The sequence below is a fragment of the Leucoraja erinacea genome, chromosome 26, assembly GCF_028641065.1.
Source record: "Leucoraja erinacea ecotype New England chromosome 26, Leri_hhj_1, whole genome shotgun sequence".
Lineage (NCBI taxonomy): Eukaryota > Metazoa > Chordata > Chondrichthyes > Rajiformes > Rajidae > Leucoraja > Leucoraja erinaceus.
The window spans coordinates 12,077,122-12,093,177 of NC_073402.1; the positions used below are offsets into that span (position 1 = coordinate 12,077,122).

Consider the following 16,056-nt stretch of genomic DNA (forward strand, 5'->3'; position numbering starts at 1 on the left):
TCAGTCGAGGAAATAGGCAAAACTCTAAGAAAAGTTGTGACATAGAAGATGTTCAAACAAATGTAACACAGATGGAGAAGTTTAAAAAAAGGGGGAAGTATGCTCATGGAATTGAGAGAAACCATGGATATTGGTCATGATGTGAATGCAGAGAAGCTCCATTGAAACTGGATCTGAAATAAAAGCAGAAAATATTGGAATGTTTGAGGAGAGAGAAAATAAATCAACATTTCAAGGCGATTATCACAGCAGCATCATTAATTTCTAATTGGGAACAAGAATAGGATAATGAACTAACACAATCTTTAACGCACCAGAGGGAAAAGGGGATTTTACTGGGTTTCTGTAACAATAAATATTTCTCACATAAAATTCCAAGAAGACAAATCAATGGTAGGTGCATCCTGCACAGCTCCAATCAATTTGCATGGGGCTATGACAGCAAAAATGAGGAACGATTATATATGTATGTAGAAGAGAAATGGAAGACATTTAAGGGGAATTTGCATTTATGTTCATGCAACAGAATGAAAGAGCCCTTTACACATCAAAAAGGGAGTGACAGAAAGTGCTTGGCTAAGAGAAATAAAAAGATGTTCAATCCAGTTACATGTTAGTTACAAGACCTAGTAGAGTAGCTTATATATGGAGAGAGAACACTTTTGAAAAATCAAAGAATTCCCTAACATTGAGGGAATAGGAAAATAGCCGGGAAAGAAATATTTCAAATGTCATTAGAAACGGGAAGTCCCCGAGGATTGGCGTACTGCGCAGCAGAAAAAGTTTTGGAATATTTGAGGAGAGGACTAATCTTCTTGAATTTTTTTGTAGAACATTTTAGCTTGATGACTTTTCCTCAGTAACACTGAACCGGAATCGGAGGAATCGGAGACGTCCACCAACATGTTTCTGCACCAACTTCCAGTCATGCAAATGACCCTGAGATGGAGAACAGAGTAATCTTTCAGTTGAAAAACCAAAATGTTAACTCTAATTCCCTGCCCACAGTTGTTGCTTGATCTGTGGGGTTTATTGTCCCAATAATGTCTGTTCTTTATTAAGATTGGCGAAGCTACTTGTATCCCAAAGTGTCTTAATGTATAGTGCTCACTATCAATAAATAGCTGATCAAAGCCATATGCTAGGAATGGCAAACTGTTTTTGTAATGGGTCTGTCCCACTTAGACGATTTTTCAGCGGACTGCCAAGTTGCCTGAAAAACCGGGTTAACTCTCATTCTGGAACAGCGCCTGTTGTCAGAATGGTCTTAACATAGTGCTCACTATCACACACACACACACACTAGGTTCATTAGATTTTTTTCAGCGGACACACACACACACACACACACACACACACACACACACACACACACACACACACACACACACACACACACACACACACACAGCGATGAACAGGAAGGTTGGCGCTGTAATTAAGACTGCTAAAACACAGTGTATGGTAAGTCCTTTAAAAGAGGGGGGAGACGGAGTGGAGACAACGTTTACGAAGCCAGAGATACACGGCTCTGAAGTTCGGTGGATATTAACATTACCGGTCGGTTTCCCTGGGTTCTGAAAACTACTGCTTACCTTTTTTGTCCCCAATGAGCCAATGAAATTCACTGGTCAGCACTGGCTCCAACCTACAAGTACCTCCAAGAGAACCCACCCACGGCTCGAGAATTCTCGCTACACTCTATGGCGGCTTCATTCCAGTTGCTGCTAATTTTTCAACATGTTGAAAAATTCTCGGTGACCATAATAAGGCCGCGACTAGTTCCCAAAATGTGGGAACTCCTCACTACCATCAAGGCGACTCCCCGGCAACCACCGCGAGCATGTGGCGACCATGTGGCGACGGCAAAGTCTCCTGCAGTCGCCTAAAAAGTTGCCTAAGTGGGACAGGCCCCTTACACACTGAAAGTAGACAAAAATGCTGTAGAAACTCAGCGGGTGAGGCAGCATCTATGGAGCGAAGAAATAGGTGACATTTCGGGTCGAGACCCTTCTTCAGACTGATGTGGGGTGGGGCGGCGGGAAGAAGAAAGGAAGAGGCAGAGATGGTGGGCTGTAGGAGAGCTGAGAAGGGGAGGGGAAGGAGGGAGAAAGCAAGGATTACCTGAAATTGGTGAAGTCAATGTTCATACCACTGGGGTGTAAACTGCCCAAGCAAAATATGAGGTGCTGCTCCTCCAATTTACAGTGGGACTCACTCTGGCCATGGAGGAGGCCCAGGACAGAAAGGTCCAATTCAGAATGGGTGAGGGACAAACTGAAGTTCTTAACACACTGAAATTCTTAATTTCCACCATACACCTGTCACTGAGCAATCAACAGAAATATACATTTTTAAAGAAATCTGTCTTCCCCCGTTGTCTAATTGCTGTTTGAATTTAATGGGGGTCATGTTGATTTAAAATTATTTTTGTAGATGTGTCTCCGGTAAACCTAATGCTTTTATTCCTGTTGGAGATCATTTATTGAGCTTATTCATGTGCAAGATTTAATACAAGTATATGTTTCAAAGGTGACACCCATTTCAGGCATCAGTGATCAAATATGTAGATTGTGATGCGAGGGAAATGTTTGCCTGTCATAAAACTAAAATATCATGAATCAACAACAAGAAAATAATTTTTCATCAGTGGCTGGTGATTATTAAATGCGATTAAGTTTTTTCCCTCGCTAATAAAACCCAAGTTAATCTATGGTTTCAATATTTCAAAAAATAAACATAATTTTGTCAGCATAAAGTGACAGTGGAAAAGCTGAAACAAGATCATCTGATCCATTACATAAACAATAACATTGAGGCAGCAATACACTCGAGGGCTAAAAATTAGCAATTTATGCAAATCACATAGTTTATTGTTCAGAATTGAAATGAAGAATATTATTCTTTGGCTATGTTCATTTTTGTTTATTTGTTTTGGAACTGATGCATTTCCTGTGGTTAATAATTGGACCTGCTTTACATCAGTGGCTTGGTGATTACATACTCATTTTTGCAATTATGAAACAACATCTTTTCAATCATTTTTTATTTTATTAACAAATATAGGATATACATTTTGTTTGCATAAAGGCTCACGGCACTAGAATTAACACTGCCGATGCATTTGAATTCTGTTTTAATAAAGCTAGTTTATCAGCAGTATAAAGGGCCTATCCCACATAGGGGATTTTTTTGGCGACCGTCATGGTAGTAGCAGGTCACCGAAAAAGCGCCGATTGAGCCCCCCCACGATAATGTCTTCGACAAGCTACGACAACCTACCACCTAGTCGACGTCAAGCTACTGACAACCGACGACCCATTAGGACGTCCACCTCCGACCTCACCTATGATAACCTACAACCACACAGACGACAACCAAAGTCAACCCACGACAAGCTACGATAAGCAACAAACCCTGTTGGCGACAACTGAAGACAATTCAAACGCCAGTACCTGTCGCAGGATGACGTAGGTAGTCGCCAATGGAATTCACCGAAGTCAGCACCCGGCGACAACCAACGTCATCTGGCAACAACCTGCGTCATCCTGGTGACAACCTACAACAGCACCTACGCCAGGTGAAGAAAAGCTACGTCAAGCCCACAGTCACCGAGAAGTTTTGAACATTTCAAAATCCAGCGGCGATCAGAAAAGCGTTATGACTCTTTAGACGACTTGAAGATACTATTCACGACCTTACCGGTGTCACCCCGCGACCATGTGGCAACGCCCTAGTTGCCTGTAATCGCCAAAAAAAACATCTAAGTGGGACAGGGGCTTTGAGGTTTTGCAATGCCACTTCGAGTGCATTGTGTAAAGTATTTGTGATACAAGCCATTTTTTAAAATGTTCATTATTTGGGAAATGTACCTCAGTTTATTTTGGTGATACATTGCAGAAACAGGCCCTTCAGTCCACTGAGTCCGCACCGACCAGCGATCCCCGTACACTAGCACCATCCTACACACTAGCGACAATTTACATTTTTACCAAAGCCAAATTATCCTACAAACCTGTGTCTTTGGAGTGTGGGAGGAAGCTGGAACAGCCGGGGAAAACCCCCGCTGTAACAGAAAGAACGTACAAACTTCGAATAGATGGCACCCAAAGTCAAGATCAAACCCTGGTCTCTGCGTGGTAAGATAGCAATTCTACTGCTGCGCCACTGTGCCACCATGCCTCAAAAATTAAAGAGAAAATTTGGTCCAGTTTTCTTGTTGTTTTTTGCTTCTTTCTTCCTAAGTCTACTTTTTACTGTAGACAATCAATACCTGACTTTGAGAGCTAATGTTCAAACCGATCAAATGCAGAAAGAAATAAGGCAAATTGCATGTGTTGCTGTACACACATCTAATCTGATAGAGGTCAGGTGCTTAGACATAGGAAATATTGATGCGATTCTGTGCCTGTTGCTACACTGCTACATGATGTTACATTAATAGACCGTGACAAAACATTTCAATATTGAAGCTTTCAATATTCCTCCATATTTTGAAGTACGTGCTCGCTTTGCCTGCCATGGTTTTTATTTGCTGTTAAGAATGCAGAACAAGTAAGTTGTTACGTCAGCTGTAAATGTATGGATGTGAATCGCATTGTGAAATATCATTCTGAGCAATTGCAGAGGATATATAAAAGCAAAGCCATTACATTCCATATAATGCCTCCATGTAATTATACTTACTAAGAGTAGGGTAGGCCATTCAGCCCTACACACCTGGCACCCCGTTTAATAAAATTATGGCTAATCTGATTGTATTCACATTCTTCCCACAATAATCTTTCATCCTCGTATCTCAGAAATCTTTCAGCTGCTGCTTTAAACATTCAATGAGTTTGGCTTGACCATCCTTCAAGAGAGCTTAAAAGACACAACCTTCTTTCTAGAAACTGTTGTTTCTGTCTTAAATGGGTGGCCTGTATTTATTTTTATATTCTCCCAAGTGGAAATATCCTCCTCACATCCATTCTGTCAGAATCCCTCAGGATCTTGCATCGCAATCAAGTACTTTTTCAGTCTTCTAAACCCGATGCTATTGAAGCCTGGCTTGTCCAGTCTTTTAGCATCAGAATATCTGTCTATCGCTGGTATTAGTGAATTTCTCTGAACTGCTTCATATCCTTTCTTAGGGACACAAATTATTTCCCCAGTACTCCAGATATGTATTTGTCAATGCCCTACGCAACTCAAGCACTTCTATATTTTAGTGTTCATTTCCTTGGCAACTCCTCCACCCAAATCTGTCCAATTTCTGCATGTTCTCATCACATAGACAATATGCTTTTACTTTTTACTTTTCTTGCCCACTCACATAACCTAGAATCCTTCTGTAGTCCCCTTGTCTCCTCTTCACAAATTACTTTCTGTCCTTTCTTTTGGATCATAAACACATTTGGCAACCCTGCCTTCTGTGCCTTTATCCAAGTCATTTAAATAAATTGTAAAAAGTTGAGAAAATCTGTCTTCACCATCAACTTTTTTTATGCCCCTATTTCTGGAGTTTCTCAATAATAAATCTTTATTCCCATCCTCATCTTGTGCCTCAATATTATTCAAGGTATCAATATCATTCATGACACCAGTCTTTGCTTTGCACCACCTTTGCTTCCTTAAGCACCTGCTCACTTTTCAGTTTTGACATTTTTTTCGAACTTTTCTCGTGTAAACAATTACAATTACAATACCGTTTATTGTAATTTGAACCTCAAATGAAGTTCAAACAAAATTTGGTTTCTGCAGCCATACAACAAGAAAAGAACCAAGGCACACACCAACACAATTTACACAAACATCCATCACAGTGAATCTCCTCCTCACTGTGATGGAAGACAAAGTCTTGTCTCTCCCCCTGCTCTCCATTATTCTCCCGATGTCCAAGCCCCCGGCGGGCGATGGTAAGGTTATTTCTGTACCTTCTGTGGGTTCGTTTGTGATTGGATTGGGATTGGATTTCTGCGTCATTGTAGGATCTTAACGGAAATCTGTGGTACTGATCATCTGTAGTTTTTCACTGATTTGATTGTTTCATATTGTTTTTGGATTTGGTTGCAATACGGAACTATTCGGTTCATTGAGTCAATACCTGTTCTCTGAGCAGCCCCATTTATTTCCCTTAACCCGATGTCTCTGACATGCCCTCCTTTTCTCCAAGATGTGATTTACAGTTGTCAATTAACTTAACAACCCTCAAAACAAGAAAAGAATGTACAGCATAGGAATAGGCCCTTCGACCTACAATGTTTGTGTCAAATATGCTGCCGTTAAACTGATCAAATCTGCCTATACATGATTCATATCCGTCTATTCCCTGCACTTCCACGTGCCTACCAAAAAGCCTTTTAAAAGCTTTTTAAATGCTGCTATCATAGCTTCCTCCACCACCACCCCTGGCATCGCCACTGTGTAATAAAAAACTTGCACATTTCCATTAAACTTTCCTCCACATAGCTATACCCTTGATAATTGCTCGTTTCTAAGCTTTCCCCCCCCCCCCCCCCAGTCTAGTTTCAGTAAAAACACTGAATCAAGCACTTGAAACAACTAAATTTTATCTTACCAAAAGCGCGTCACAGATCACACACTGTACCTATCCCTCCGCGGGTTCAATCCTCGTGTATGCCTGTTCAAGCCCTCTAGGCCTCGCCCAAACAGAGACACTCCTGAAATTCACGCAGTCCAAAGCGCTCTCCCAGAAGATTGACCCTGAGCCTCATGATCACGGACTTTTATATGTCCCGGGACCTCGAGGGGCCGAACCACATGGGGGTGGTCTCTTAATAACCCAATTACACATATCGATTAACCCCATACATAAACGGCATTCCCCTAACCCATTGTTACAACAGTTCAATACATTGTATTCAAAACTACTTCGAAAGGAAGCCAACTAAGAAACATTTACCCTGATTTACAGAAAACCCAGACAAGGCTCAACATATCCAATCAACACTTGGCAAAGTCAAACTGCAACATTATTTACAAGGTGTATTTCTGGTTTGCAACCATCCAATCCATTCTATGCATTTTGCAATAATTTCCAGGGTTTGCAGATATTCCCATTCTTTGCTTGCAAATTGTATCTAAGCTCCAGATACTCTGGAACCTCTTTGCAGCTTGACCCAGCTCTGCAAATTGACCAAATCCCCCAGCAACCCTGAAGCTTTACCCGATTTTGAAGTCCTAGCTGCTCCAATTTAGCCAGGATTAACACCCTCTTGTGTTGGACAAAAGGTTCTGATTATCTACCCTATCTAATCCTCGGATAATTTTATACACTTCTGGCAAGTCTCCACTGAACCTCTGACATTACAGAGGAAACAATCCAAGTGTATACAACCTCTCCCAGTAGGTGAAAGCCTCTAATCCAGGCAGCATTCTGGTAAACTTTCTGGAATTCTGAACATTCTGGATGGTGACAAAGGATTCCCTTTATTCTGGATCTGTACACTGTGGATGGCTTGATTAAGGCCTAGTCTGTTGAAACGGAAAAAGATTAATTTCAAAGCTTCAAAATTCAAGTCTCTCTTCGTATAATTGGACAGTATCCTATGAATCTAAATTTTACGCTCTCAAAGGCCTTATTGCTTTTTCTTAATTAATTTTAGAAGTAGTTGCTGCTTTCCTAGGGCAATACTAAAAGAATGAAAGTTCCATGTTTCTTTCAAGAACCATGCTTAAGTGGAATGCGATGCGCAAAAAGTGGAGTGAAACACAAAGTCGACGATATGGATAGGCAATCTTTCGGGCCAGTACACTTCAGTCTGAAGAAGGGCTCTGGCCCAAAACGTTGCCTATCCATTCCCTGCACGCACAGATGCTACCTGTACTTTGCACGACTTTGTAGAATCTAAAACCGCTACAAGTAAAGTGGCACAACTGATAGAGCTGCATCTTCTCCCTGTTACTGCATGGGTTTTCTCTGGTTGCACCAGTTTCCTTGCACATGCGATAGGCGTTCAAGTTTGTAGGTTAATTGTCCTCTGTAAATTGCCCCTTGTGTGTAGGGAGTGGATTTGAAAGTGGGATAACACAGAACTAGTGTCGTATACTAATGTAAGCAGATAATCAGCTTGAACTCAGAGGGCTGTAGACCCTGTAGGTATGAACTAAACTAGGTAGAACTATCTCTAAACTAAACCAAGTAGCAGTTCCAGACACATAACATTTAGTTTTGGCTTTTCTATTTACAAATATGCATTCACCAAAGATATGGGGAATATTGGGTATCACAACTTCTTAGGTGCTACATTGGGCTAATATTACAACTTCTTCACCAAGAATACATTGCCAAAAGTACATTAAAATCACATTTGTTTTGAAAAGCTGAATTATAGTGCAACAAAGCCTGGATTCCTTGGAAATAATTTCAATATTACCCAAATGTATGAAGCAATTCCAGTTGCAGATACAATCAAGCTTTAATTAAGGTGCAAGCAAATGATTTGTAAGAACTTAGCAAAAACATTTTCAAAATTGGTTTAGAAAAAACAAATAATAGCCAACTAACCGGTGAACTGATTTTGGAGGCCAATGATAAAAAAAATGGTTCTGGACTCTGTGGAGTTACATGGGGAAGGGAGAACGCATTAAAAAAGTGCATAGAGTTGGCCATACCAATGCAATTTAGGTAGAAAGTTAAAATCAAGTTCTGGAAATTATGACTTTTAATTTAAAGTTGTTCATTGTGATCTCTGGAATATTTACAATTTTAAAAATAAGTGGGACTTCACAATTCACTTTCTCCCTTGTTATGTTGCTCAACAGTAATTATGACTGTTCAAAGATTTAGATACATCTATTGAAATAATGCTTCATCTTCCCGAATGCCATTACACTGAGAGTAACCAGTGATTGTTAAATTATCGTACTACAATAACTTCTGCCCTTTCCTGGACTGCAACCTTGATGTGGAGGAGAGGTTTGTGTACTCCAGTGATCCTGAGAGTTATGTCGAATGGGATTTCATATCCCTGGCAGGTTCAACCAAACCGGACAGGTCCCGGGTGAGGAGGCAGACGAAGCAGTCTCTGGTCCTCCAGGTTGGGGGTTGGGCGTGGGGTTAACTACCCCACCTTGGAAAAAAGTGTGAGTTACAGAAATATTGACGAATGGAAACCAAATTACACACTGGGTTGAAGAAGGTGCCCCAGCGATGGGGAACATGACGCTCCCCAGCCAAACCCTCAAGGGCGCTGGGAAGCTGACACACCTTCTGACGCCAAAGAAATCCATCCTTGTGGGGACATGGAACATCCGAACCATGTTCCAGACTGGCAAGGCTGCCACAATTGCCAATGAAATGGTGTGCTACAATCTCTCAGTCCTGGGCTTGGCTGAAACAAGATGTACGCAGTCAGGGGAGATCAAATTGGTCAGCGGGCAGTCCATTATCTACTCCGGACAGGAAGAGGTGGGAACGAAGCATACAGAGGGAGTGGCCATCATGATGACAAAGGACACTAGAAAGGGTCTAACGGAATGGGAACCCATCAGCTCTCGCCTCATCTCCGCAACCTTTACAAATTCGAAGGGCAAAATGGTGTTGGATTGGACACACCCTCAGGAAATCTGCCACAAACATCATCCGGCAAGCCCTGAAATGGAACCCCCAAGGAAAAAGGAAAAGAGGTTGCCCCAGGAACAGCTGGAGAAGAGGTGTCCAGACAGAAATGTCTGAGAGTGGGCTCAACTGAGGAGATCTCGAAAGAACTGCCAACAACTGAGTGAGGTGGAGGACATTTGTCAATGGCCTATGCACCCTAGAGGAGCAAAGGGCTCCCCCCGATAGCAGAATCTGGAACTAGAAGAAACTGGATTAAAGTGAGGGGAGGAAATTTACAGGCAATTCTCCAAAATGTCATTCTTTCACGAGAGTATTCTGAGGGGTAGGATATACATGCATTTAAAAGGACAGGGGCTGATTAGGGATAGTCAGCACTGTTTTTTTACATAGTACTATGGGTCTACCTCGGGGTTCTGTGCTGGGGCCAATTCTGTTTGTGGTTTAAGTCAACAATTTGGATGAGACTGTAAAAGGCATGATTAGTAAGTTTGCAGATGATGCTAAAGTGAGTGGCAGTGTAGTTAGTGAAGATGGTTATCAAAGATTACAGCAGGAGCTTGATCAATTGGGCAAGTGGGCAGAGGAATGGTTAACGGAGTTTAATGCTGTTAAATGTGAGGAGCTGCTTGTTGGGAAGATAGGTTAAAGCAGGGCTTTCACAGTAAATGGCAGGGACATGGGGAGTGGTGTAGAGCAGAGGGATCTAGGAGTGCAGGTACACCGTTCCTCGACAGTGGCATCACAGGTAGATAAGGTGGTCAAGAAGGCTTTCGGCATATTGGTCTTCAACAATTTGAGTATAAAGTTGATTTTTTTTTTTCACACAGGATGGTGGGTATAGAGAATGAGTTGCCAGGGGATGTAGTTGAGGCAGAAACAATAACAACATTTAAATGGCATTTGGACAGGTACATGGATAGGACAGGTTTAGAGGCTTATGGGCCAAATGCAAGCAGGTGGGACTCGTGTAGATGGGGCACCTTGGTATGCATGGACAAGCTGGGACTAAGGACTTTTTCTGTGCTGTATCTTGTCCTTTGCACGTTCACTTAGTCCTGTTCTCCAACCATCAGGAATTATGCTATCTCTGATTCTCATATCAAGCTCTTTGATTATATCTTTATGCATCACTTTGGCAAACATTTAGAAACATAGAAACATAGAAATTAGGTGCAGGAGTAGGCCATTCGGCCCTTCGAGCCTGCACCGCCATTTAATATGATCATGGCTGATCATCCAACTCAGTATCCCGTACCTGCCTTTTCTCCATACCCTCTGATCCCCTTGGCCACAAGGGCCACATCTAACTCCCTCTTAAATATAGCCAATGAACTGGCCTCAACTACCCTCTGTGGCAGAGAGTTCCAGAGATTCACCACTCTCTGTGTGAAAAAAAGTTCTCCTCATCTCGGTTTTAAAGGATTTCCCCCTTATCCTTAAGTTGTGACCCCTTGTCCTGGACTTCCCCAACATCGGAAACAATCTTCCTGCATCTAGCCTGTCCAACCCCTTAAGAATTTTGTAAGTTTCTATAAGATCCCCTCTCAATCTCCTAAACTCTAGAGAGTATAAACCAAGTCTATCCAGTCTTTCTTCATAAGACAGTCCTGACATCCCAGGAATCAGTCTGGTGAACCTTCTCTGCACTCCCTCTATGGCAATAATGTCCTTCCTCAGATTTGGAGACCAAAACTGCACGCAATACTCCAGGTGTGGTCTCACCAAGACCCTATACAACTGCAGTAGAACCTCCCTGCTCCTATACTCAAATCCTCTTGCTATGAAAGCCAACATGCCATTCGCTTTCTTTACTGCCTGCTGCACCTGCATGCCTACCTTCAATGACTGGTGTACCATGACACCCAGGTCTCGCTGCATCTCCCCCTTTCCCAATCGGCCACCGTTTAGATAATAATCTGCTTTCCCGTTTTTGCCACCAAAATGGATAACCTCACATTTATCCACATTAAACTGCATCTGCCAAACATTTGCCCACTCACCCAGCCTATCCAAGTCACTTTGCAGTCTCCTAGCATCCTCCTCACACCTAACTCTGCCCCCCAGCTTAGTGTCATCCGCAAACTTGGAGATATTGCCTTCAATTCCCTCATCCAGATCATTAATATATATTGTAAATAGCTGGGGTCCCAGTACTGAGCCTTGCGGTACCCCACTAGTCACTGCCTGCCATTGTGAAAAGGACCCGTTTACTCCTACTCGTTGCTTCCTGTTTGCCAGCCAGTTCTCTATCCACATCAATACTGAACCCCCAATGCCATGTGCCCTAAGTTTGTATACTAATCTCTTATGTGGGACCTTGTCGAAAGCCTTCTGGAAGTCCAGATACACCACATCCACTGGTTCTCCCCTATCCACGCTACTAGTTACATCCTCGAAAAATTCTATAAGATTTGTCAGACATGATTTACCTTTCGTAAATCCATGCTGACTTTGTCCAATGATTTCACCACTTTCTAAATGTGCTGCTATCCCATCTTTAATAACTGACTCTAGCAGTTTCCCCACTACCGATGTTAGGCTAACTGGTCTGTAATTCCCCGTTTTCTCTCTCCCTCCCTTCTTAAAAAGTGGGGTTACGTTTGCTACCCGCCAATCCTCTGGAACTACTCCAGAATCTAAGGAGTTTTGAAAGATTATTACTAATGCATCCACTATTTCTGGAGCTACTTCCTTAAGTACTCTGGGATGCAGCCTATCTGGCCCTGGGGATTTATCGGCCTTTAATCCATTCAATTTACCCAACACCACTTCCCGACTAACCTGGATTTCACTCAATTCCTCCACCTCCTTTGACCCGCGGGCCCCTGCTATTTCCGGCAGATCATTTATGTCTTCCTTAGTGAAGACGGAACCAAAGTAGTTATTCAATTGGTCCGCCATATCCTGGTTCCCCATGATCAACTCACCTGTTTCTGACTGCAAGGGACCTACATTTGTTTTAACTAATCTCTTTCTTTTCACATATCTATAAAAACTTTTGCAGTCAGATTTTATGTTCACTGCCAGTTTTCTTTCATAATCCATTTTTCCTTTTCTAATTAAGCCCTTCGTCCTCCTCTGCTGGTCTCTGAATATCTCCCAGTCCTCCGGTATGCTGCTTTTTCTGGCTAGTTTGTACGCATCATCCTTTGCTTTGATACTATCCCTGATTTCCCTTGTTATCCATGGATGCACTACCTTCCCTGATTTATTCTTTTGCCAAACTGGGATGAACAATTTTTGTAGTTCATCCATGCAGTCTTTAAATGCCTTCCATTGCATATCCACCGTCAACCTTTTAGAATTACTTGCCAGTCAATCTTGGCCAATTCACGTCTCATACCCTCAAAGTTACCTTTCTTTAAGTTCAAAACCATTGTTTCTGAATTAACAATGTCACTCTCCATCCTAATGAAGAACTCAACCATATTATGGTCACTCTTGCCCAAGGGGCCACGCACAACAAGACTACTAACTAACCCTTCCTCATTACTCAATACCCAGTCTAAAATAGCCAGCTCTCTCGTTGGTTCCTCTACATGTTGGTTTAGATAACTATCCCGTATACATTCCAAGAAATCCTCTTCCTCAGCACCCCTGCCAGTTTGATTCACCCAATCTATATGTAGATTGAAGTCACCCATTATAACTGCTTTGCCTTTGTCGCAAGCATTTCTAATTTCCTGTTTGATGCCATCCCCAACTTCACTACTACTGTTAGGTGGCCTGTACACAACACCCACCAGCGTTTTCTGCCCCTTATTGTTTCGCAGCTCTACCCATACCGATTCCACATCCTCCAAACTAATGTCCTTCCTTTCCATTGCGTTAATTTGTACATTTGTAATTTGTACATTAATCATCCTTTATGAATATGTTGTTTTTGAACGCACCAAGTGAACAGTGGGCTCTGATTTCAACCTTGCACCATGTTGGTGGAGCTGGTCCAATTAATAATCAACCACACAATGATGAGTAAGTTTCTGGATTACTAGCCGGAGCTCTGAATCATTGATTTCATGTTTCATTCAGATCTCAGCACAGTAGATGGGAGATTAAAATTCAAGTGATTACATTAAAAAATGGAATTTGCTTGGGACAATAATCATTAAGCTGTTGTTGCAAAATTCCATCTGGTTGAATGATGTTTGTCGGAGAAGGAAGTCTGCTGTCCTTGGCTGCTCTGATCTGTATGTGATTCCAAACTCACCAATGTCATTGACTTTTAATTGTCTCCTCAATTCAACTCCACTTGATGATAGACAATAAATGCTGGAATTTCCTGTGATGTTCACATCTGGTGAATGCATTTTTATATTAAACAAGTAATTTTTGCAACATAAGCAGTCAAATTGGGGTTGTGCTCTAAGGTGGTGAGCTGCAAACCTACTTGTGCTTCCAATTTACATTGACGAGAAATCCCAGCTACATTTTGTTGGGAGAACAATTTTGCAGGCTGTATTTCTTAGAAATATAGGTCACTCCAAAAATAGACTAGTATGTATAAGGAATTTAATAATTAACCCTTGGAAGCAAACCAGCATAGGGAGGAAAGCTAACAAAGTTCTGGTCTAAAGATGCATATTTACCAGTAGAAATCCATGACTGGTTATCAGAGATGCACTGATGTTTTTGTAAACAAATCAAAACAGAACCAATGAATTGCGGAGGGATTACATTTTTTTTTATCATCTATAGAAATCTGAAAATGTTTTACCTTGTTGAATGAAATATTATGTTAATCATATACACAGTCAGAATTATTGCTTAATAATCATTCTGTTACTGAAAGAAAAAAAACAAATTTAAATATATGGGAGTTCTTTCCTCAGAGAAATCGGATCCAACTGCATGGGTTTTATTGATTTTTGTTTAGAAAGTTTGATATTTCATCTTCTATCATGTTCCATATGTCAGTCTCGATCTTTATCTTGGTCGTCTAAAGTTGTTTAGAATGGTTGTTAAAAAACAAATGCCTCTCAACGTTTGGTTTACTGTATCATAATTGTTCAGTCAGATTTCTCAGCCCGATTAATGACTTTGGTCTTGTTGGTATCTTCCGGGGCTTGAAAGGTGATAGCATTAAGAACGTCACAAAGGGCAGAGCTACACAAACACCAAGTTGGAAATTTAGTGAATAGTTTCCTTTGATCCACATCCCACACCAGGAGAGCACCAACCAGGAAAAATTCAGGTGAATTAAGACGAGTGTGCAGTTCTAATGAGGCCAATTTGACCTCCTGTTCCATCTCTTTGCCTTTATAATTTAGTTTTATCTTAATGATTAATCACTCCAATTTAACACTCAATGAGTTTAACATTGCTGATTGCATTGTGTTTTTTTTTATTACAGGTTAACAGGATTTCAACTTCCTTCTCCAATTGTGAGTTCTGGATCTGTACTCACATTGTGGCTGATCAGCGATTATGCCGTGAGTGCTCAAGGCTTCAGGGCAGTCTATGAGGGTAAGTAACTGTTTCTTGTTGGAAATACCTTCCTGTGTTGTTGTATATTGTGTTGCTGTAAAGAAAACACTAATGCTCACTCAAAACATTGTTGATGAGACATTATGTTAAATGAAGGCCTCCTATTCATCAATCTCAAGTTCAGGAAAGGCATCTTGGAGATATATTTGTTGAATTTTGAAAATAGGTTGGCTTTGAGGAAAATTATTGCTAATTTATATTAATCGCTAATATAAAGATAGGAGTATGCTATGTTTTGAAAATTATACTACACAAGATTCATTTTTAAATGCTGATGACAAAAAAAGAACGTACACTAAAAAAATGAGCACCACTAGACACCAATATATTAACAGAAAAAAAAAAAGGTTTTAGCCTCAGGGAGGCTTGGGTAATATCCTCATGAAAATATTGTTTTGAAATTTGCATTTGCTCAGATAATGTAGTCGCCATTGGCTGGTTGGAAGAAGTTGCATGATCATCTAGAATTAGACACCAGTTGTAAACACTTGTTACGAGTTGCAAGAACATACACATTTCTCTCATGTGCCTGTGCGATGCACATTAGTATCACGTTCTCACCCATGGTAATGAAAATACAATAAGATCTATTGCTTAGAATTGTTGGGAGTGGGAAAAAAAGTGAAAATTCATCCTCCCGAGTCTTTTCCACAATGTCGATGAATATTATTTTCACTTTTTAAATTCAGCCTACACAATAAGGGGTAAAACAAAATGATAAGAGCAAGAAAACGTGAATGTAATCAATGCAGGAAGTTGTACTGATGTCTGCCTTGATATTGTATGGTGAAATGAATCAAAATGTTATGTATTTGCACAAGTAAAAACAAGTATTAGTTTACATGATACTGCTTCTTTAATTAGAAATTAATTCAGTGTGACAAATGGTAATGAATGAATAAATGGATTATTTGAAAGAAAATGACACTGGTTTTCTGATACAGCAAGAGTTACTGAGATTTGAACTGCACACCAGCCATATGTTGCTAGATGTGTGACTGCCA

The 16,056-nt window shown here is 41.0% G+C and overlaps 1 protein-coding gene across 1 annotated transcript in view; it reads left to right on the top strand.

The window, feature by feature from the left end:
* Positions 1 to 15,756, top strand: part of LOC129709659 (CUB and sushi domain-containing protein 1-like) — a 229,307-nt gene extending 213,551 nt beyond the window's left edge. Inside the window, exon 3 of the mRNA XM_055656151.1 lies at positions 14,919 to 15,756. Coding sequence (XP_055512126.1) covers positions 14,919 to 15,039 — 121 coding nt within the window. The 3' untranslated portion in view covers positions 15,040 to 15,756. The remainder of the gene's footprint in view (positions 1 to 14,918) is intronic.
* The last annotated feature ends 300 nt before the right edge of the window (positions 15,757 to 16,056 follow it).